Raw genomic sequence first — 23,110 nt, 5'->3', positions numbered from 1 at the left:
GTAACTTAACAAATTAATGTAAATGAAACATCAACCAGCAAAGCAAAACATTACTAAACGAATCGGAAGGATTTAGGAAAACAAAGTAAACTTAATTCAATAACCTTCTGAATTTTGTATCTTAATAATATTTAGTTAAACATACAAATATGCTGACTCAACAGTGTTGATTTTAAGTACCGGTAATATGTTTTTAATTTAGTTTACTTATAAATGTGACAAGCATTACATGGTTTTTCTTCTGTAATTACTTTTTTAACTGAAACAGAAAAAAAACATTTATTTAACTTTGCCTGTTTGCTGTTTTAAAGGAAAGGTTTCTATTTTCTGGGTTTGGTTAACAAATTTATTCTCAGTATAAAATGATGATTTGGGTCGCTTTCTTTCAAAACACTATATTCAGTCAAGTTGGCTTTTCAGTAAAAGTCTGAGCAGACGTGGTTCTACTTACTAAAAAAGACGAAGACTCTCTGTTGTACTTAACATTTTCCATTGCAATAAATGTCTGTAATAATTTTGCCAGGATTACAAATAAAAAATCTATCTGCTTCAGCCAAATTTGGACGGGTCAAATTTGCATCTTTTGAATTACAGTTTGGCGGCCACACAAATCAATCCAAGGGCCAAAAATGGCCCCCGAGCCACACTTTGGAGACCCCTGCATTAAGTATTGTCAGTAATGTCTTCCAATAAAATTACATTTTCTAGTCATATTTCCAAAGTCCTGTCAACTTTTAAGATTTAACACAAAACCACGTACTGCCCTAGCTTAGCAAGTTTTCTGGGGGACAACCTGTCATAAAAAAGTCTGATTATTTGGTGCTTGAAAACTTTTGCACAGACTTAAGAGGCTCCTACCTGCATTTGCAGTTCAGCATCTGTTTGCAGCATTGTCGTCTTGGCTTGGGCGTTCAGGATGAACGGGAAGGCACAGAGGTTCACTGAGGGAAAGTCGTTCTGCTGGGATCGCAACATTCACAGCGTTACAAACCCAGCATGAACACGACTGATTTAAGGTTTTTAATGTTCAAAATCAAAATACCTGTGAGGGGGAGGAGCCCATTTTCTAGTAATCAAAATAAAACGGGACAGAAAAATGTCAGGATTATGCATACTTTGTGAATAATTGGCGTCAGACAACACAGAAATGCGACGCTGCGCTCACAATCTCAGCTTTAGTCAGAAACCATTTGAGGTAGTCCTCCTGGATGTCCACCAGGCCGCTGATGTCTGGGATATAAAAGCGACTGTACTCCACGTGATTCGCCCTTAAGTTTACCTGGCAACACAAAACGGGTCTGGGCCTCAGAGCGGTAAAACATTTTCTCCTCAGCTCAGGCAGAACGTAGGACAATAAATCAACAACAATATACAATCACAGAAGACACATGATCAATATCAATAGATGGAAGACAGAATATTCAATAATGTAATACTATATACTTTTAGATGATCATATTGTATTATGACTTTATTACCAAATAATAACATTTTTCATTACAATCTCCTCTTTTGATTGTAAGAAAATATGTAACATTTTATTAATCACATCAAATTTGATCTTATTTCTTATGGTTTGCAGCAGTTCCTTTGGGATTTTTTATGTCAGAAACTTTTCTATTTGTTCAACTTGTATTTATATTTTTTAAATGAAAAACAGAACACATAAATTATGATGAAAAATTTAAGATGAACATTTTTTGGGACTCTGGGATTCTTTTCCCTCATCAGCCGATCCGTACCTTGTGGAGTTTCTCCAGAAGCTGCAGCGTGGCCAGGAAGTAGTTATCGTAGAAGACGGGCACCAGGATCGTCTTGCCGCCCGTCAGCATGAACACAACGATGTGTTTGTACATGTCGACCATTCTGGTGAAGAAGCTGCCGTCCATAAAGCACCACCAGTTATCTACGGGAAGAAAAGATGACCAAAAAGCAGGAACACACTTCAGCTTTGCCCGTTAAAGCCGTTCAAATGACTTCACAGATTACCCTAAAAGAAATTTGGGATTATTTGGTCGCAGTGTGTGCATGGAAATATGATACCCAATACTTTGCTGGGGTTGGCGTCTAGCCGGAGAATAGCCATTGCCAGGGGAATAGTGAGACGGATGTAGTTCTTGGAGTCCTGCAGGGCAGGGTACTCGGACAAGATGAGGTAGATCCTCATGGCCTCAACATCCGGTGGCGAGCGGGGTAGTTGGGGGATCAGCAGGCTCTCAAAACTCTTCGAGGCCTCAAAAACACACATTTATTACTTTTAATTTATAAATCAGACTTTTAAAAAGCTGCAGAGGGAACAGGAAACACTTTTAAGGCAGCAGGACTTTAATGGTTCTGGACTTTTGCCTCTTACCACTGATTGCAAAGTCATCTTGACATCATTCAAACAATCCCCAACCTACAATTACTAAACCATAACCGGCAGTGATGAGTCAGAGCTGCCGTTTCTTTTTTAAGAGCGGCGGCAGAACTTGATCCAAACAAACTCTAATACACATGCAGAGGAACCCTGGGAATGATGCGTTACATGGAAATGGTTCTTCTCCAGCTTCCAGTAGGGAAACAGGAAAACTTCTACCTCCAGAAACCACTCACTGAAACATTAATGGATGCACAAGCTGAAACAATTAATCGGAACAATTGATTATTGAAATAATCTTCAACTCATCAAGTAATTGATTAACTGTTAACTGGAATGTACAGACTCAAAATAAGGCAAATTACTGAAACAACATAGTAATAAAGTAATAAAACCAAAACTGTTCAAACAAATATACATTTTGCATTTAAGGTTAACTTAAATGTAAACTTTAATAGACAAAAAAATATTGAAAGTCATTAAAACATTTAAATACAAACTTATAATAGCCGGTGCAGAGAATTAAATGTTAAAGTAAATTAAATTTTATTATTTTATGATTTCTGAAGTGAATAATTTTATCTGTCAAACTTACCAATGAAAGTCAAACATTCAACTAAACCTTTATATCTTTTACTGTACATTTAGTTCATAACTTTATTATGTATTTTTATGTAACTTTGTTCCTTTTGGCCCTCCATAACATTTAGACACTGTTAAGTGGAACATTTTTCTGGGCATTTTCTTGTCAAGGGAATTATTTTCTTGTAAATAAGTCGACTTTTTAATTAAAATTCTGCTTTTGTACAAACCAAACAACCTCAATGACAGACAAAGGAATTTTAGGGTGACATCATCACCAGATAATCAAACTAAGATCAATGTGATCCAACAGAAAAACGAACATTTTTTATTCAGTCAATCATTTAAAGCTGCATGTTGATCTGTGGTTTATTACCTGTTCCAGGAGTCCAGAGAAGGCCGGTTTGCTGAGAACCTCAAACAGCGTTCTGACCGAGTTCAGATCAATACCCGGGATCTTTGGGTTGGTCTTGAAGTGAGTGTCATCACTGCGAAGACAAAAACAGAAATAACTGATACCAATGTAATTCAGAAGCAATTTTTCAAGAAAAGAAAAACAAAAAGCTGTTGAAATTATAAACAAAAGGATGTAATTTAATATATTTGTCACCTGAGAGTTAAGTTCCCTAAATGTTTCTGCAGTTAGATTTTTAAATTCTTAATAAGTATAATAAAATAAAAAGCAACCAAAACTTTCTACTTGACAGTGGAGAAGCCATTTACAGTAAAAAAAAACCTTCTAAACGCGTTCAGAGTAAAGGTTGAATTTATCCTCAACACATCAGATGTCATCCTGTTGAGACCAAACACAAAGCAGATGCAGCAACAGCAGCAATCCGGGTCGGACCAACGAGCCACGACTTAACGACTCTCCGTTTAACGAGGAAACACCAGCAGGTCAGGCTGCCAAATACCACAAAAAGGCTGTTTTTCTCCACAACGTCACTCTAATGACGTAATTTTCAACGTATTGGGGTAGAAAGAAAAAAAAGGAGGATAAAATTTCTGCCAAAATATTGAGAAATTTTGATATTCATCTATATTTTCTAGAAGAAATTTCTCAGTTTTAATGTAAAAAAAAAAAATTCCACTTTTGAAACTCCAAGGTTTTTCTTTAAAAAATTCTGAGATTAATCTAAAAAATTCTAACTTTTCAAGCTCAGAAATTTCCACCTTTTTATAAGAAAAGTTCTGAGATTAATCTACCATTTTTGAGCTTCTTTTCATGCAAATCTTTTACTTTTGAAGCTCAGAAACTCTTTTGTTTTTTCTAGAAAAGTTCTGAGATTGATCTTGCAAATTTTCCAATTTTGAACACAGAAATTTCCATGTTTTTTCTAAAAAAGATCCTCAGATTAATCTCTAAATTTCTTTGGTTTTTGGCATAAATTTACTCCCTTTTTTCTAAGTACAATGGCCTTATTAAACCATCACAGTAACAGGACTTTTTTTAAATAAGGAGTGAATTAAAAGTGCAAGATGAAAAATTGGGCAAACTCTTAGCCAATAAATGAACAGCTTTAAAGCAAATTCAGGATAAAACTAATACAATAATAAGAAGGCTGAAGGGTTTCACAGATAGTGCTATTTGAAGCTCTACTCTTCTGAATCCCCTGCAGGTAATACCATAATTTATTCTTTTCCTCACAATTTTGATTTTCCAAAACTTTGCAATTAACCTTCAGAAAGTTGAGTGATGTACCAACTACCAAAGACAGAGTATTAATAATAAAATTGCTAAAGAATGCAAAATTTGTGAAATAATTAAGTGTAGATGAGCCGGAGGTGTGAAGCAACCGGCTGGTGTCCATCTTTTATAAACCAGCTGTGAATCAGCAGAGAAACCCGACCTGTAATCCCTGCAGAGTATTGTTGGCCTCATGAACCCGCAGAGGTCTGCTTTCCACCCTGCTGACCTCCTGAGCTCTTTCCCAGAACTTGATAAGTAAACTGCTGGTAGGTCAGCCTTAGAGAACCATGACCTCCACTCAGGTTCCCAGGGAAGGAGAAGCACAAATCGTCCTCGAACTAAACCAGATAACATCTTTCTCACTTTTTCTTTGCTGAATAAGGTTCTGTAAGATGAGTAAAAGTATGCAGTGTTCAGTCCAATGAACAGCTGTTTTGTTTACACATAATAAGAAGATATGCATTGACCCCAGTGATCTGTGGGGAAGCAGAACGTAGCGTTTCAGCTTCTAATTTAGCTTGCAACACAGAAACATACAGCATAAATAACTCTCACACCTAAGGGCAATGTAGAAACCAATAAACCTAAAAGTCATGGTTTGAGACTGTGGAAGTGCACTTGTGTACTTGTGCACCCACAAGTGCTTGAAGAGAGCATAAAAACTCGAGATTCGAACCCAAAACCTCCTTATCTTTCTCAATAAACAATAAATCAATTAATCGCATTTAAACAAGCTCGGTTTATCATTTCTCTTTCTACCAAAAACTGGATGATAAAATCTTCAATCTGTTACTTTGGTCTCAACTGGCTTATTTTTTTAATATAAAATTTTGCTTGCACAGACTTACGGATCCCTTTTATTTGTCGTTTCTGTTGTTTTGCTCATTTATTTTGGATATATATAAAATGCTTTCCAGTTCCAGTGTTAAATGTTCAATAGAAATGAAAGTTTATTTATCTGTGAGGAGATATACCTTTGTATTACTATAAAATGGTCTGAAAACAACAATATTATTATTTATCACAATAACGTCTGGGACAATTTATCAGCAGTGCCACCAATCAAAATCCAATTTGGTGAGATTCTTCACTAACCGTATTTGTAAGGAAACACATGTTAAAGTAATAATGTAGTTTTTATTTATCAGTTTAAAAGGATTTTACAGTAGTAAACAAGTGGAAGAAGCTATTATATGTTTGCAATAATGCACCTCCTAAAAACATAACGGACTTTAATTAGGACACTTAGAAACGAGTAAAGTGAGTAAAGCGGTGAAGAGCAGCAGGGAATTCAGCCCAATCTAAAAGCTATTTTTATACAAATAAAGAAACAGCAATGAAACTAATCTCTGTTTAAAATAAGATAAAATAACTTGAGTTTGGAATAAATACTTTGTCAGTTTAGTAACTAACGTAATTCTTCCAACATGGACAAGAAACTGGATGGAACACCTCAGCATAAAAACTTTCAACTGCAAATAAAAGTATTTGCTTTTTAATTTATCTGATGTAGGACCGGAACAGACTGCTGGTTCTGTTGGATCTCAGTGCAGCTTTTGACACTGTTGACCATGACATATTACTGAATCGACTGGAGAGTTGGGTCGGACTCTCCGGTCCAGTGCTTAACTGGTTTGAATCCTACATAAAGAACAGGGATTTCTTTGTTTCAATTGAAAACTTTTCATCAAAGAGGTCAAAGGTCACATGTGGGGTACCCCAAGGTTCAATCCTAGGACCCCTTTTATTCAATATTTATATGCTCCCACTAGCTCAGGTTATAACAGGAAATAATATTAGCTACCATAACTATGCAGATGACACACAGCTCTACATTACGATGTCACCAGGTGACTCAGAGCCCATCCAATCACTGAACAGATGCTTAGAACAGATAAATGTGTGGATGTGCCAAAACTTTCTCCAGCTGAACAGAAACAAAACTGAAGTTATTATTTTTGGACCTAAAGAGGAACGATCTAGAGTTATAGATCTAGAGTCAATGCACAGCTTCAGTTATTACAACTGAAAACTAGCGATCAGGCCCGAAACCTGGGAGTAGTGATGGACTCTGACCTGAACCTCCAGAGCCACATAAAGACAGTTACAAAGTCGGCCTTCTATCACCTGAAGAACATTTCCAGGATTAAAGGACTAATGTCTCAGCCAGATCTAGAGAAACTCATCCATGCGTTCATCTTCAGTCGTATTGATTATTGCAACAGCGTCTTCACAGGTCTGTCCAACAAATCAATCAAACAGCTGCAGCTGATCCAGAATGCTGCTGCTCACGTTCTGACTAAAACCAGGAAGATAGAGCACATCACACCAGTTTTAAAGTCCCTCCACTGGATCCCTGTAGCTCAAAGAATAGACTTTAAAATACTGTTGTTAGTTTATAAATCACTGAACGGCTTAGCACCACAATACATTAAAGATCTGCTTTTATTGTATCAACCTTCCAGACCTCTCAGGTCTTCCGGTTCTGGTCTGCTCTGCATCCCCAGAACCAGAACCAAACGAGGAGAAGCAGCTTTCAGCATCTATGCACCACGAATTTGGAACAAACTTCCAGAAAACTGTAAAACAGCTGAAACACTGACTTCTTTTAAATCTCAACTGAAAACCCACCTGTTTAGAATTGTATTTGAAACGTAATCAATTACAAATTTATTGATGTAACTTGACTTAATGATTGATTCTATATTGCATTGTGATTCTGTGTTTGTTATGATGTAAAGCACTTTGAAATGCCTTGCTGCTGAAATGTGCTATACAAATAAAATTTGATTGATTGATTGATTGATTGACCGTTGAGTTTTATATAAACATCAAGAAAATCTGTACCGAATTTAACTCTATTCTCTTCTTGCTGTAAGAATCTTGAGATTATGAAGATATTCATAAGTTTCATATGCAGTAAAGTGAAGCGAGTGTTTGTCTTTTATAAAAAGTGGTAAACTGAGTCGCCTTGTTCCGGATAAAGTTAGTTTACCTTTGGTCCAGGAAGCTGGCGTTCCAACAGGCTGTGGAGGAGAGCTGGATCACAATGTCACTGCAGAAACAGACAAATACGCTTTTTTAAATGGTGTGTACAAAAAAAAAACTACAATTTAGTCAAATCACAGATTAAATGTTTCTTTTTTAATAAGGAGATTTGCAAGCTTTACAACCTAAGGATTAACTTTTATTCTCAGGCCATCCAAAAATAACTCGCTTAGAGTCGCAAATGTCAAACAACTTTTTTAAATAAATAAAAGAGAGCTTCTAATTTAAGATAAATGTCTACTTTCAGATATTTGTTGTCATTTTAAAGAACCACCATTTATTTCTATTTTTAGGATTTAAAATAAAGATGAATATAACATTTAGGAAAAAGAAAATAGCAAGAGCAACCTGACAAAGAAAGTCACTGTGAACTAAGAGCTCTGCAAAAGAGCTCTAACTGCCACTGCTTTTGATAGTCATGCTTTTATTATTTTATGCCTTGGTGTTTTAAAAACTGAAATCTATTTCTCTGGTTGAATTCAAATGTTGATACTTGTAAACAATGCTGCTATACTGACAAAGACTGTAGATCTCAACAAGTTTTTTATTGTAAATCTAGTTACAGATTATTATTTCTGTGGGATGGAAAGTTATGTAAAAAATAAAAATAAATAAAAGCACATAGATTCCAACATAAACACATGAAAAACAGATCTAAAGAACGTATTGTTTGCCCTTAACGTCCTTCTTTGTGGAAACTGAATACAAATATTGCAGGAATAAAACTTAAAAAATGCAAAACATGCCTTTGTTATTTAATATAAATTAAAATATAAGTTGGCTGCACTTTTAAGAAATTTTCAAGCAGTTAGCCGTTCATATTCCCACTTACTTTGCAACAGCAGAGTCTGTGCTGTACATCATTTTTAATCTCCATGAGTTTAACTGTTCGTAGTTGATCGGGGCGAGGCTTTTACTGACATTAACCACTCTGAAGTCCTCTGTGGCAGCAGAACTCTGCCGAGAACAAGAAGAAGAAAAAACGTATTAAACACAACAAAAGGGAAACAGGACCCTGATGAGCTCTAACCAGGTTACAGCGAAAATATCTGATAATTTTTTCAAAGAACATACTGCATAGTTCATGCAAATGACAAAGTTAAGTCATAGAGACTACTACCACCTTGTGGTGAAACACTGAACAGAATAATGTTCATTGAGGAAAAGGTGACCCGTTCCTGTCTGAAAAGCTTAAATAGGATGCATCTAAACTTGGTTATAAAAACATATCGTCATATTTCAGGACCAACATACATTTTTTCAATGTTTCTGAGGGCTCTCAAGAAATGTATTATCTGCACTACCATGTTTATACATAATGGTGTGAAATATTCATGGCCTTAAATACAAACAGAAACCGGACTGTTTTGTCTGCACAGAAAAATAAAATAAAGTAACCAACATACTGATAATACAGCATATTGTAAGTTCATCATGGAATTCATTAAATTGTGTGAGTGAATAAACAAAATAAACTGAAAGTGTTCTGCTTTAGTTTTTTTTATGTCTTCCGAAATCTGCAGATTATTTTATTTAATCAAATTAATAACCAGCCAAATTTCTCCTATGTGTGATTTTATCCATAATAATTAGTTAAAAAGTTTGGGGGTGGGGGGTTCTGGGTGTCTAAGCCAAATGAATAAGAATGTGTTTCACTGAAGATTCTGCTTGGTTGTGTATCACCATCTGAACTTCATCCACCCACCAAATCTATAGAACTGAAGTAACTTTTTAGACCCACGAACCCAGTTGTTCTGATTATTCATAGAAAACATCACTGCTGTTATGTTCTACACGGCTCAATAATACAAAATATTCTTTGGACACAGTTGTTGAGGGAAAGGTTGGTGCCGACACCTGAATAAAAATAAGCTAGAGCTGAAATTCAAACATTTCCTTTTTCTGAATGAGAATATTTATCACAAACGATAATTTGCGCTTTTAAATGCCTGAATAGGACACCGGACTGCTGGATCTCCAACTGTCTGTTCTCAGATGTTTCTTCTGACTTTATTCTCCTCACTGGACAAACTGCGATTTATATCTTAGTCTTTTGAGCTCACATTTGAGCAATAAGAAGTATAAACATCATGAAACATGCTTTTTATGTTACACAGGATTGAACCAACTCACAGTATCAATAATTACAGATGAAAGAGTTATTTTTTGAAGAAACAAGTTTGAGGAGAAATGAGATCTGAAATGGCATACCTGTTCATTGGAGTACAATAAGAAACTGTGGTCTCCTCCACATATGATTTTTACAACTGTATATTGCTTTGAATCTGATGGAAAAAAGAAACAAAAGGGAAACTTAACATTTGATATGAGTGATTCAAACTACTAAAATAAACCTAAATTAAAGCTGATGAGTTTTTTAAAGGTTTGTCCATTTAAAAAAATATATTTTCTTGAATCTCAAATCTTCCAGAAATCATTCTTTGCAAACAATGTGATATTTTTGGTTCATTTCAGATAAATCAAACAGGCAAAGGGAGGCTTTGTTTGTGTAGTAACAATTTCCTCAAAACGAAAGACTGTTTAGCCAACAGTTTGGAAATCTGTCTTTGTAAACAACCCATATCAGAAAAGTCGAGGTGAAAGTAAATTAGAGAAGTCAGCGTTTCCATTCAACCTGAATGTTAAAAAATAAAACTTTTTTACTACTTTAAAGGCCTTCAGAAAACCTAGAGAACTATTGATAGAAACAACTTTAGAGCTTCTTGTAAAACTATTTGTTTGGAAGGAAAATATACTGCAAGGAAATTAGGAACAAATCCAGACTTAAAGTGTTTGCAAAAGAAAAAAAAAGAAATGGATTTTCTCTTCACTTTCCTCATCGCTATGGCAACCATCCGTAAGCACACGAAAGTGTTCAGCAGAGCAGTTTGTCTGAGAATAGAGACAAACCTCGTGTTTTCTCACCTCTTCTCTGCAGGTTTCCAGTCAGGAAGCTGGACTTCACGGGAAACGGGCTTCTTGAATCCCCCAGGATTCCCGTGCCCAGCTGGCCGTGGCTGTTGCAGCCGAATGCATAAACCATGCTGGACGACGGGACTAAGGCCAGAGTGTGGTGCCTGAACAAAAGAATTTAAATATCAGCTTCAATATTCAGAAAAAGAAAAAGAAAATCCCTTAAGAGGTGACAGAAAATCCCTTAAGAAAATCCCCTAAGATGTAAAGCAGTTGAAACGCTTTACATACTAATAGAATGCTAGTAAAACCACTGTGATTACTAACATAAATTATCATTACAAATAATGTTGCAATGATATTAAAATTTTGGCAAATATCAAAATCCAATGTTAGCAAGCCTGTCCAAATGTAAAATTACAAATAGCTAGATGGAAAACTACTCGTTATTTCTGGTCTATGTTTGTCATTATTTATTTCTGCTCTGGAATCAACGATGTTTGCTTATTTGTTTGTGTATCGCAAGACATCTTTAACCAATATTAACACATTATCACACATTTTTCTCTAAATGTGTTGCCCTAAACATAAGTAGAAATCTATAAAAGCTTATATGAGATAATTCACTATAATTTAAAAAAATCTAAAGTTAAATTTTCTTTGGCTATAGTGTTCTTTAGTCATGTTTTATTGTGAGATGTCTATTATTTTGTAATAAGGGGAAAGATAGGTATCATTTGCATACTCCAAATAATTAAAACAAATCTACTTAAACAGTAAAATAAGAATTCCTAAAAAAGATTTAATTTATAATTATTGTTTTATTTTTTGTGTAGGTGTACAGAGTGGTGGAAGACTCTGTGGTGGAAGCTAGCCGGTGTTACGGCTAGCTTGGAGCTAGCTTGGAGCTAGCTTGCAGCCAGCTTGCAGCTAGCTTGGAGCCAGCTTGCAGCTAGCTTGGAGCCAGCTTGGAGCCAGCTTGGAGCCAGCTTGGAGCCAGCTTGGAGCCAGCTTGGAGCTAGCTTGGAGCCAGCTTGCAGCTAGCTTGGAGCCAGCTTGGAGCTAGCTTGCAGCCAGCTTGCAGCTAGCTTGGAGCCAGCTTGGAGCTAGCTTGCAGCCAGCTTGCAGCTAGCTTGGAGCCAGCTTGCAGCTAGCTTGGAGCCAGCTTGGAGCTAGCTTGGAGCTAGCTTGTGCTCCAGTTCACAGCGCCACCCAGTACGGTTGGATGATTCTAATCATTTATCAGGGTCAGATTTCTCTGTTGCTGATTTTTCTTGAGATGGACACTGAGAAGTTTGGGAAACACGTATAATGACAATATAAGCTGAACAGCTTAATCTCTGGTTGTTCTGTCTGGTGGCAACAGATTTACACTCATAACTGATGAAAACCCTGAAGTGGTTTTAAACTGACAGTACCTGCCACAGGCGATCTGGGAAACCTCAGTGCCCATCAGCTCCAGAACCCGCCTCGGTAGAAGCTCGTTGTTGGTGGAGCCGTGACCCAGCTGACCCCATGAGCCGTCGCCAAACGTAAACAGGCCTCCGTCCTGCCAAGAACAGAATGAACAGAAAGAACAAGAACAGAAAGAACAGATTTTTTTTATTGCTGTTTGAAAAACACAGAAATCCTGAACTAGACTATTTAGTCAAAGTCTGTTTCTGAGCTTTAAAGGTGAGTGAGTGAGTGAGTGAGTGAGTGAGTGAGTGAGTGAGTGAGTGAGTGAGTGAGTGAGTGAGTGAGTGAGTGAGTGAGTGAGTGAGTGAGTGAGTGAGTGAGTGGGTGGGACGGACGGACGGACGGACGGACGGACGGACGGACGGACGGACGGACGGACGGACGGACGGACGGACGGACGGACGGTTGGATGGATGGATGGATAGATGGATGGACAGACAGATGGTTTAGACAAAGTCTAAATCTGGGAACCAAAGTATTTCATTTTCGCCATTTCTCTTCTTTTATTTGTGAAACATTTGAGTTTCTGGACATGTGAGGGTTTTTATACCTTTGTGAGGGCAGCGGTGTGCTCATCTCCACAGCTGATATAAACAACTTTTTGTGATCTCAGAAACTTGATGTGACATGGGACGGCTCGATCTGGAGAAACGGTACAGTTGTGAAAAGTTAGCAGACAGCAGAGAAGGAAATCAAAGGAAGAAAAATCTGATTCTCCATCTTAGCTTCAGGACCAAAACACTCCACTGTCTGGTTCACTCATCTGTTTTCATCAATGGCTTTTTGTAACCAGCTGATTAATACCTTGTTTGTCATTCAGTCCAAGTTGCCCCGCCCTGTTTTTGCCCCATCCGAAGACGGCTCCCGACAGGGAGAGGGCAAAACTGTGGTCTCCTCCAGCAGTTATCTGAGCCAGAGGAATCCCTGCCAGGGACTTTAGGGGATGAGGCGTCAGTTTGCTTGGCTCTCCTTTACCCAGACCCAGCTGGCCGCTGGTGTTCTGACCCCAAGTGAACAGCTGACCATCTGATGAGGAAAACACAACAATTTCATCAATGTAAACATTAAGGCAGGACTTTAACGCACTCATTTTCATTAATTAGTTACACAGATACGTACAAATGTTCCAGCCTGAACTTTTTTGTTTGCGTGTTTCTGGTACTCCAGGAAATCGGATGCACAAGCGACATCTGCTAACAGCAGCGATGGACGACAAAGCCACTTCGCTTGGCCCACTGGGAGTTAATTTCTGCTTCTAAAAAGAATCTGATTGGATTCTGGAAAAGGCTATTGTTGTGTTCAGGTTGTGCTAAAAAGAGTTAGCCGACTGAAGCTACTCAAGCCTAAAAGAGCATCACAATGCTAAACATGTAGAAGCAGCGCATGTTTAGCGCATGGACGCTAACGTGGACGCTAATGCTAACGTTAGCATCCACAGTCCACATTTCTAAAGTAGTTCCTTTGCACCATTCTGATGGTTAAATAACCTAAATTACAGATTCAAAACATTAAATATTGTTGTTTTTTAGCTCATATCTTATTAAATTACTAAGTGATTTAGAAGTAGAAAGAGCTTTTGAATTAGAAATGTTGCTTATTTTGTCAATATATGGCTTAGATTAAAATGTGATTAATTGCAATTAATGAATTACACAACCTGCAATTAATTCAATTACATTTTTTATCAAGTCCTACTAGTAGAAAACATTAAAACAACTAATTTATACAGTTATGGTGCAAGAGAACATATATTCTACTTTATAGAATATCATAAAAATAATGTAGCTTTTGCTAGTTTCTACAGTTATCAGTGTCCAAAAACACCAAATACCAAACCTTTTTATTCCTGAACTGCTCTAAAGCTCCCACCACATTTATGCCAAGGCCTGGGCTTTGACTGGGCCATTACCAAAACATTCATTCGTGTCTTTTTCAGCCATTTTGTTGTGGATTTGCTGTGTTTTGACAACTTAAGCTGTTTTTGCTGATATGCTGTTTGGTTTTCTGGTCAAATTCAAATCCCAACATTACATCATGCAAATCTCTCTCTTTGTCGATGACACCATTAATAATTTGGAAATTACTCTGACAAATGTGCTAAAAATACATTTGGGAGGTAATTTGACAATAAGCAGTAGGAATATGCAGGTTTCGCTGCTATGGAGACACATTTTTTCCCACCTCTAGAAAGTGCGATACAGTGCTGGTTTCCACACATCACTTGGGAGATGCTGTGGTCACAAAGCCTTTTGACCAACCTGGAACAAATAAGGACAAAAATACAATTCATATCTTTTGCTTCATATCTTTTTTAAAGAGTGAAAATAAAGGCAAGTGAAAGAATGTCAGTAAAACAATTCAACACTAAAAATAGGGGTGTTAAAAGATGATATAACTCAAAACCCAAATCAATAAAAACACAAATAAAGCAGTAACAGCTAAGTGCAAAGTAGAAATTTCCAAATGAAGAAGGAATTGTTAAACTCTATAACCAGTGTTCACATCCTTTCTGTTATTTGCACAATTTTATTGTCACTTATTGTAAATAATCCCTTTTAAAGCACAAATACACTTGCAACGTTTTGTGCATTTTTTTAAATTATCCTACTAATTTGCACATTTCTATAGTTTGAAATATTATTTTTAATAGCTAAGCAGTATTTTATGTTTAAATTTTGCCTTTTTGTACAGTATGAGATTCTAAATTATGATTTTTATATATTTATCTTTGCGTGAATCTACATGCTTCAATTACCTGTCACTTTGCTGCTGTTACACCAGAATTTCCTCACTACAGGACGATGAACAGATGTTTCTGTTCTATTCTTTGTGTCCTTCACAATATATTCTCTTAAATAGAAAGATTTAAACTGTAAATTTGAGCTTTTAAACAGCTCAAAATTAGTTTGTTTTTTTAAAGATTTCTGATATTAAACAACAAAATGATTAAGTTAATGTACATTTCAGTTATTACAGCTAAAAACCAGAAACCAAACCCAAAACCAGGGTGTAGTGATGGACTCGGACCTGAACTTTCAGAGACACATAAAGACAGTTACAAAGTCAGTTTATAAGTCACTGAACAGTTTAGCTAGCACCACAATGCATTAAAGATCTTCTATTGTATCAACCTCTCAGACCATTTAGGTCTGTTGGTTCTGCATCCCCAGAACCAAAACCAAACATGGAGAACCACCATTCAGCTTCTATGCAATACAAATCTAGAACAAACTTACAGAAAACTGCAAAACACTGGTTAGAGTTGGTTTTGAACCTTAATAAAACCAATCATCAAATCATTGACGGTTTTGGTGACGGCACGCATCAAAGTCCAATGTTTGTTCCTGGTTTTCTGAATCATTAGCTGTATGGGGTTTTCTGTTTTTATGATGGAAGGCACTTTGAACTGCCATGTTGATGAAATGTTCTATAAAACAAACTTGATTAATTGATTGATTGATTTTTGTTTTGCAGAAGCTTCAGTCTGTCACTGATGTGCCACCGGGTCACCTCGGGATTCGAACGGCCGCCTCCACTGTCCCCAGGCCGAGCTGTCCGCCTTCTCCGGCTCCCCATGCAAACACCTGACCCTGCTCATTGATGGCCATCGAATGCGCCCGGCCACACGACACCATCGTTATCTTCTGGGTATCCAGAGCCCCAACCAGCTCTGTGGGGAGAACAGAGTCTCATCAGACTACAAGCAACCTACAGTCATGGTCTGGGCACTACTTATATGATTACATTCTGAAATTGTGGCTTAGTTTTTTTTTTATTCAGTAATTTAAAAAAATTTAAAAAGCAAAATATTCCTAATTAGCTGTGATGGAGGAGTCGTCACGAGCCGGGGCTTAGTTATGAGTCCGTGTCAGCATGCGAGCACACGCACATGCATACACACAAACATGCACAATCGCTAACTTACTTTTTTTTGCAGCTTAAACTGACGCGGTTCATCGTGGGTGCACATGCGGTGTTCCTGCTTCAGTTACCATATCCATCCTAACTTATTATTTTCAGCTTCAAACATTTTCCCGGGTCTATTTTCAAGGAGGGTTGTTTGCGATCCGGGAGGGAGTCACATGATCACGTAGTGATGTCATCGGAACGTACTGAGTGTTTTCTATTAAACTGAATGTTGTATTTTTGATCACAAGTTTATTTATTTATATATTTTCTCTCTTTTTTCCCTTGGTATTTATTACTTTGTTTAATTTAAGAGTTTACTTGAGTTAGAAGTAATTATTAATTGTTTTTGCTTGTTTGGTCTTTCTGTGGGCCGAGCTTGTGGCTTTAAGCAGGGCTCTACGCCACAGGGAGTCAGTCTGTGGCTAGACTCCTCAGAAGTCACACTGAAGGTGATGGACTCTTGCATTTAAGGTACTGCTGTTAGTCTGTTTTTTAACCTGCCTTGAACGTACTTTGTACATGTTCTGCACCTCTTCGATTTGTTCACCTGAAGAAAAGCTTAATAAATTTCACTAAAGTGATCTACGGCCTTGGCCAGCCATTTATGTTTGACCAAGTCATAATAGAACCCCGTCACATTAGTGTTGGCCTACATACTGTAGACTTAAAATTTTGTCTATCTTATGAGCTAATGTGATAACAATAAAAATTATTTTAAAAATGATTTAATATTTCTTTTTTAGGTAACTGTATGGCAGTCACAGCAATGCAGCAGTCAGCTCCTCTGCTTTCTCCCAGTGCTATCTAGAAACAATCAATCAGGGCCAGGAGACGTAGAGCTGTCAATCAGCTCATGTGCGTTAAAGCTAAAGCTAGCTAGTATAGCCACCAATGACAGCAGATAAATTGTTTTTTCTCGAACAGTAAGTTGTTTCTCCACAATTACCACATTTAGCAGCGTGTCCACCGTGATGATTGACAGCACTAAGACCCGCCTTCTGACTGATTGGTTCCTTTTGACTTGGAGCGGTGAATTTCTTCAGATGGCAATAGTAGCTCAGAGAGGACGTGGAGGAGATCAATCTTTAGACAGATTATCTGTTCATATTTTGATTTTACGACATGGTGACAGTTTTAAAAATAAATCTTTTTATAAAAGCTACATTCTGCAGCTTTAAAGAAACTCAAGAACCGTGAAATCAACAGTCCTGTGAAATCTCTTCAGTGTAAACAAAGAATTACAAAAGTTAAAAAGACAAAAATTTAACACTATAAATTCCATACAGTTAAAGTCTTTGGAAAATGTAGAAGAATTTTAATTTGAACTTGAAGAACAATAAATAGACATGCTAAATCCTCCCAAACAAACCAAAACGTTAAGCCTGTCCAACAGCCCTTTTGGGCTCCCTCATAAACCCAACCCACGTGAGGAATTTAGAAATCCTGCTGCTAGAAGATTGTTTTATAAAAACTATGATGGATGCATTTAAACTGTTCCAGAGCGTTGCTATTCACTCAGAAGTAGAAGCAGGACGTTCAGGAAATGAGAAGAAAAGCAGAACAGATAATTACAAGCAGTTACTCTGTGTTTCCTGTGTGGTTTTCAGCTGCAGACTTTAACAAAGAAGCTTAGCAGAAATGGATGAATCCTAAATATGTAATAGCTTCTGATGTTCAAAAAGAAATTTTGTGTAATTTATAATAATAATAATGTACTATTATTATAATACAGCCTACCACTCCAGTTTCTGCTGTAGATAGGAAAGCTTTCACTGATTCCAGCCTGGATTGCCCAATAGGCTCTCCGACATGCCTGTACACATAGTGCTTCAGGGTTCCTTCACAGTTTTCATGGAAATTTCCAAACTTTCTCAGTAGTCTGCAGCACTAACTAAAGTCTACTGTGAGTTTGGGTGTGGCTTTAAATACACCTACATTCCCAGGAGGTAAATTATATATGAAAGAATTTTTTTAGTTTCCACCACACACTTTCATCCATGACTAGGCCTAGTTGTCCACAAATTTTGCAGGACAAAAGATTTTCCCAGACGTTATTGCGGTAAACAATAATGTTGTTGTTTTGAGACCATTTTCATGTAATATGATGATCATGGCATAGTAATGCAAGTACACCGTCTCAAACTTTAACTCCTAAAACATTTAACACTGGAACTTTATAAATATCCAAAAATTAACAAAACAACTGAAACAACAAATAAAGTGAATTATGAACTTTCTGTAAACAAAATTGTCCTTCAAAAAATGGACCAGTTGAGACCAAACTGAAGACTTGTGTAATCCAGATTTTGGTAGAAATAAAGGGGAAAAAAGAAAACTGATAAATCGTGCAAATGGACATTATTGAGCTTGTTTTAATTTATTATGCAATTAATTGATTTACAGTTTATTGTGACAGGCCCATGAATAAATAAAAATCTTTGCTTCTCTCCATGTTTTCCCACATTCTTCAGATTGCTTTGCTGCCTCTCCACAGTTTCTCTCTGCAGGATGATGCAGCTTAAAGCACTGAAGCTGCAGAACAAAAGCTTACCTGGGGACGTCCCATCTCTGTTGTGGCCCAGCTGTCCGCAACTGTTGGAGCCACACGTGTAAACGCTGCCGTCGTGCAGCAGAAACAGCGTGTGCTGCCCTCCGCACACGACCTCCTTCAGTCCCCGCCCGCTGAACACATGGCAGCTCCTGGGCTCAAATGCGGGGTTCCTCTCCGCGCCGATGCCCAGCTGCCCATCCCTAGCGTTCCCCCAGCACAGCATGCTGAAGAAAGGAGAGGAAATGAGCAGCAGTCTGAAGAGGCGTAGAGAGCGAGGGCCAGATGGAGGGAGACGATTCTGTTGAAGCCTCAGATCAGCCCCGCTTTCTCCTCTTCATGTAAACTCCAACCCTGGGAAAACAGCAGGAACGACTAATCATCTTCAGTGAAATATCGCCTGCTAGTTAATGACGGCTCAGGGATTTGATTTAGGAATGCTTGTTGATAGAATAAAGCAAGTAGAGAGACTGAACATCAGTTTTAAATGAATGAAACCAGAATGAATCATGATTTCAACCCCATTTCTACATTGTCACCAGATGTTTAGTTAAAAGCTCTTAATGTCATAATGTTCAGTTGTTGTGACTGTTTATTGTTTATTAGCAAATATTGGGGATAGAAACATCACTGCAAAATACAAGAGCTTCACTTCTAGTTTCTATTGCAAATATAGGAGCTTGTTTTAAGTCAATAATTCAATTAATCAATAATTCCCTAATGTTGATGGTAAATTATTTCACTTATAATATAGATAGGCCTGTCATGATAACAAATTTTGCTGAACAATTAATTGTCTCAAAAATTATTGCAATAAACGATAATATTGTTTGAAGACCTTTTTACACTGATTTAATGGAAATGATGTAATAATGCATGCGATTTCCTGCCAAAGATAGATGCACTTTATTTTCAAAAGAACACTAAACACTGGAACTGATAAACAAAATAAACAAAACAACCAAAAACAAAAATAAAATGGATTCTCAGTCTCCATTAACAAAAAACTCACTTGGAAAAAAAAAATTAAACAACATAAAGCCAAAGTGGAAATAAATACTGCATTCAACCAAAAGAGTGCAGATTATGAAGTCTGTATATTATGTTGCCTTTCAATAATCATTAGATTTAAATAGAGAAAATGGGCACATCGACTACCTGATGCAATAGTTCACACTACATGATTTTTTGCTTCTATTTTTCCCCTTACGACAATCTTAGAATGTTGGTCTTTCTAAGATGGTCGCTTACGATTTCGTAACCGATCATCCTGTAGTGTTTGGTGTGTTACGGTAGATCAGGGGCTCAATAGGTCGATCACGGGAAGGTTTTGAGTTGATCTCGGCAGCAGGTGACAAACTGAACGCCGCCAGGACGATGAGAGCAGAACTTCCTCTTCTGACGCGCTTATCAAAATATTCACTAAGATCCTAAACGTTTGTAGCTTCATTAAAGAATAATAATAAAAAATTAAAAAAAAACCTGTTAAAATTTATATTCTCAGTAATTATTGTTTCAACAAGATGTTGCGAAATTCAGTGCGTTTCAGTTCCATTAAAAAAAAGGCGACAAAGACCGACTGACCAGCAGGGCAGGAGTTTACATTAGCTAACCAACCATCGCTGTGTTCAGGGGGCTGATTAATAATCGAGAAATAAATATCAAGCCTGGAAACTTGACATCGTAACGGACTGAATGTTACGTTTTTAACGTAACCGCTGCTCCGCTCGCGGGGCGCAGGCGGTTGCCACGGCAACGGGTGTGCTTAACGACAAAGAGAGAGAGAGAGAGAGAGAGTAAAACGGTAGGAGAATCTCACTGAGGAAGAAATATACTGCATTAGGTTTTCTATCACTTTATTATTTCTGCTATAACTGATGTATATTTGCATATAAAATAAGTCAATAGAGTTTAATTTACAATTTTTATGTCTTCGTGTCATGAGGTAGATCTCAGCCGGGTGGTGAGAGAAAAAGTAGATCTTGGTCTCAAAAAGTTTGAGCAACCTGCGGTAGATCATCGTCGTTGCCGCTCCGATCTAAATCAGGGTTTTTTCCAGACTGGGAGCTTAACGCAGCCTGTTGAATGTGACAGGTAGCCAATCAGAAAGCAGGATTATCCTCCGCGCTTTCTCAGTGGAAATTAAGGAGGGGAATCCCAAACAGCTGATACTGCTCAACCCGAAGTCCAGCGGACATCGGAGATGATACGTGGAAACAACATTAATGTTTATTCAACATTTCGTGCAAAGAATATAGAAATGACAAGAGGAGGAGTTGGAGCGAAATTGCTACCGCAGTTGATAAACCCGGTAACTTTTCAGCTGTTCTTCGTTAACGTGACGTAAATAGGTTATAATGATTTTCATTCAGTCAGGACTTTACGCTGACACTAGCCACATGCATTGCAGGTAGATTGTAGTAAAGCATTGATTAATGCCTGGTTTTAAAATTAGTTAACTGGACTTGTAGCCATTATTTTGTGCCCATTGTTGGACACCACACGGCAGGAACGAACCCGATCGAACCGTTATACCTAGGATTTCTGTCGGCTCATGTGTGGTCTGTCAGGTTTTGAAAATGGGCCGACAATCAACTCTAAGATCCTGTCGTGTGCGCTGGGCTTTACACTAAGGAAATGAGGAAGGGAGGATCAGTGGAGAGCACCGGAGTTGAGCCTTTTTTCATTCAGTGTCATTAACAGAAAGAGAAAAAGGCCGGAAGAGACGATAATGCCGATAATTAAAATGACGTCGATAGTTTTAATTTATCGTACGATTAATTGATTTATCGTATAGAAAAAATATATTGTTATTGATGAAAATATAGTAGAAATAATACTTTTTAAAGTCAATATTAAATAATTACTGACTTCAAACAAGTTTCTATATCTTGCTGAAAAGTTACTTGTAAGACAGTTTTGTCTTGTTTCAAGTGGATTAAGATACTTGCACTAGAAACTGGACCAAAAATACTTTGTAAGATATTGTGTTTTTACAGTGTACACAAAACTAGAAGTGCATCAATTGTAATTATCTGGCCGAATACAATGTTCACATTCTTGCAGAGGTAGGTAAGTATCGGCCGATCTCCCAGAATTAAGGAAATCTGGGCCATTTATTTTCCTTGGTGCTGATTGGCTGTACTCCCAACAGTGTCTATGACTGGATGACTGAGAATGTGCTTCTGTATTGTCCTAAAATAGTTTCCACTGAGAATATATTTAGTGTTTGAGGCAATTGTAGGAATAACTGTAGGCTTTTTGGTAATAAAAAAAAAAAAAAAAAAAAAAGCACTTAAATAATTTATTACATGTTATATCTTTTGGTTTTGACTCTTTATATACAATAAAACTTTATTTTTACTCAATCACACAATGAAAACTTGGTTCTGGGAGTTTCCTAAAGCAAACAGTGTAGCTTTCTGCTCATATCTACTGTAATTTAAGATATGAAATTATGGATTCTGGTAGGTTTAATGGCATGAATGATTTGTTAACCAACCAAAACAAATGCTAAATTTTTATTCTTTTGATATAAAGAAAATTTCTGGAGGCATTTTGGCTAACTTTTTGGTAACCAATCATTGAGATTATCAAAATATACCAAAAACAGAAGCTACATTTCCTGGCGCAACCGTCACGGGTTCAATTCCCTGCATGTGCTCCACTTCCTGAAAAGCTATGTAGTAAGTGCCAAAAAAAATCTTTAAAAAAATTATCAAAAAAATAAATGAGAGATCAATTTCTCTGTAATTTTCAACATGATTTAAATGCTTTGATTTCACATTTAACTGCATTAAGATCGATCCATAAAAAATAGCAACTGCCACTAGTTTCAGTTATATTCTTATAGAAACCGTCATCGCAACATCTTTGTCCTCAAAAAACAAGCCTCTCCAACATCAATCTGTGTCTCAGTTCATGTTTATTAAGTCAAAGGATTATCAGAAAACTCCGCTCGGCTAGCTGCTAACTTTAGCTCTTTTCCTGTGCATTATAACCCCTCCAACTCTCAGTCATAACAGATTTTACGCTAACAAATAAATTATAAACAACTATATTATACTATAATGACTATAATGAACTATAATGACCACATGCTTATGCCCACCGATATCGCTTTATTTTAGTAGTAAAACCTCAAACCGAACCAGCTAAAAAAAAACAGCTAACTGAGCTGCGAGCTACAGCCGCGCTGGAAACCAGCACAAATCTTAATATCGCTTCTGTTTGAAACGTCACCTGGACGGTTGCTATGGGAAAAATAATGTTTTTTAAATCGCACAATCGGTGGTCTCACCTTGACAAATGCATGTTGAGGAAGGGGCGTTTGGCTTCTGGTGTGCAACTCAGAAAACAAACGAGGAAGTGCTATAGCTGCTTACGTCACCAAACGCCTCAGAGGTAGGAATGATGTGATTGGTCCGCTGAACCGGAAGTTCAAGTGTTATTAAAAACTGAAATCTTGTGGCCCGTATATTGATTTCAATTCTGCTTTACTCAAATTCAAAAACAGGTTTATTTGTCACGTAGCGAGATTATATGTTGTTATATAATGCACATATCTTCGAGAAGTGATGCCTTCTTTTTTGGGACATAGTTC

The 23,110-nt window shown here is 37.2% G+C and overlaps 1 protein-coding gene across 2 annotated transcripts in view; it reads right to left on the bottom strand.

The window, feature by feature from the left end:
- Window positions 1-22,897, bottom strand: part of herc3 (HECT and RLD domain containing E3 ubiquitin protein ligase 3) — a 33,779-nt gene extending 10,882 nt beyond the window's left edge. The window contains exons 1-17 of one of the 2 annotated variants that reach the window (XM_023333788.1): window positions 22,808-22,897; window positions 18,511-18,861; window positions 15,561-15,720; window positions 14,232-14,308; window positions 12,855-13,076; window positions 12,601-12,692; window positions 12,011-12,141; window positions 10,605-10,756; window positions 9,891-9,964; window positions 8,512-8,636; window positions 7,627-7,686; window positions 3,318-3,429; window positions 2,044-2,233; window positions 1,743-1,906; window positions 1,166-1,279; window positions 1,043-1,066; window positions 859-960 (exon numbers count right to left, since the gene is read on the bottom strand). In XM_023333788.1, coding sequence (XP_023189556.1) covers window positions 859-960; window positions 1,043-1,066; window positions 1,166-1,279; window positions 1,743-1,906; window positions 2,044-2,233; window positions 3,318-3,429; window positions 7,627-7,686; window positions 8,512-8,636; window positions 9,891-9,964; window positions 10,605-10,756; window positions 12,011-12,141; window positions 12,601-12,692; window positions 12,855-13,076; window positions 14,232-14,308; window positions 15,561-15,720; window positions 18,511-18,733 — 2,022 coding nt within the window. In that variant the 5' untranslated portion in view covers window positions 18,734-18,861; window positions 22,808-22,897. The remainder of the gene's footprint in view (window positions 1-858; window positions 961-1,042; window positions 1,067-1,165; window positions 1,280-1,742; window positions 1,907-2,043; window positions 2,234-3,317; window positions 3,430-7,626; window positions 7,687-8,511; window positions 8,637-9,890; window positions 9,965-10,604; window positions 10,757-12,010; window positions 12,142-12,600; window positions 12,693-12,854; window positions 13,077-14,231; window positions 14,309-15,560; window positions 15,721-18,510; window positions 18,862-22,807) is intronic. The other variant, XM_023333789.1, reaches the window with a different exon arrangement.
- Between the last annotated feature and the right edge of the window lie 213 nt (window positions 22,898-23,110).

Source organism: Xiphophorus maculatus, chromosome 5 (genome assembly GCF_002775205.1).
Source record: "Xiphophorus maculatus strain JP 163 A chromosome 5, X_maculatus-5.0-male, whole genome shotgun sequence".
NCBI lineage: Eukaryota > Metazoa > Chordata > Actinopteri > Cyprinodontiformes > Poeciliidae > Xiphophorus > Xiphophorus maculatus.
Note: the sequence above shows the minus strand (reverse complement) of the source record. Positions and strands in the feature narration are given on the sequence as shown.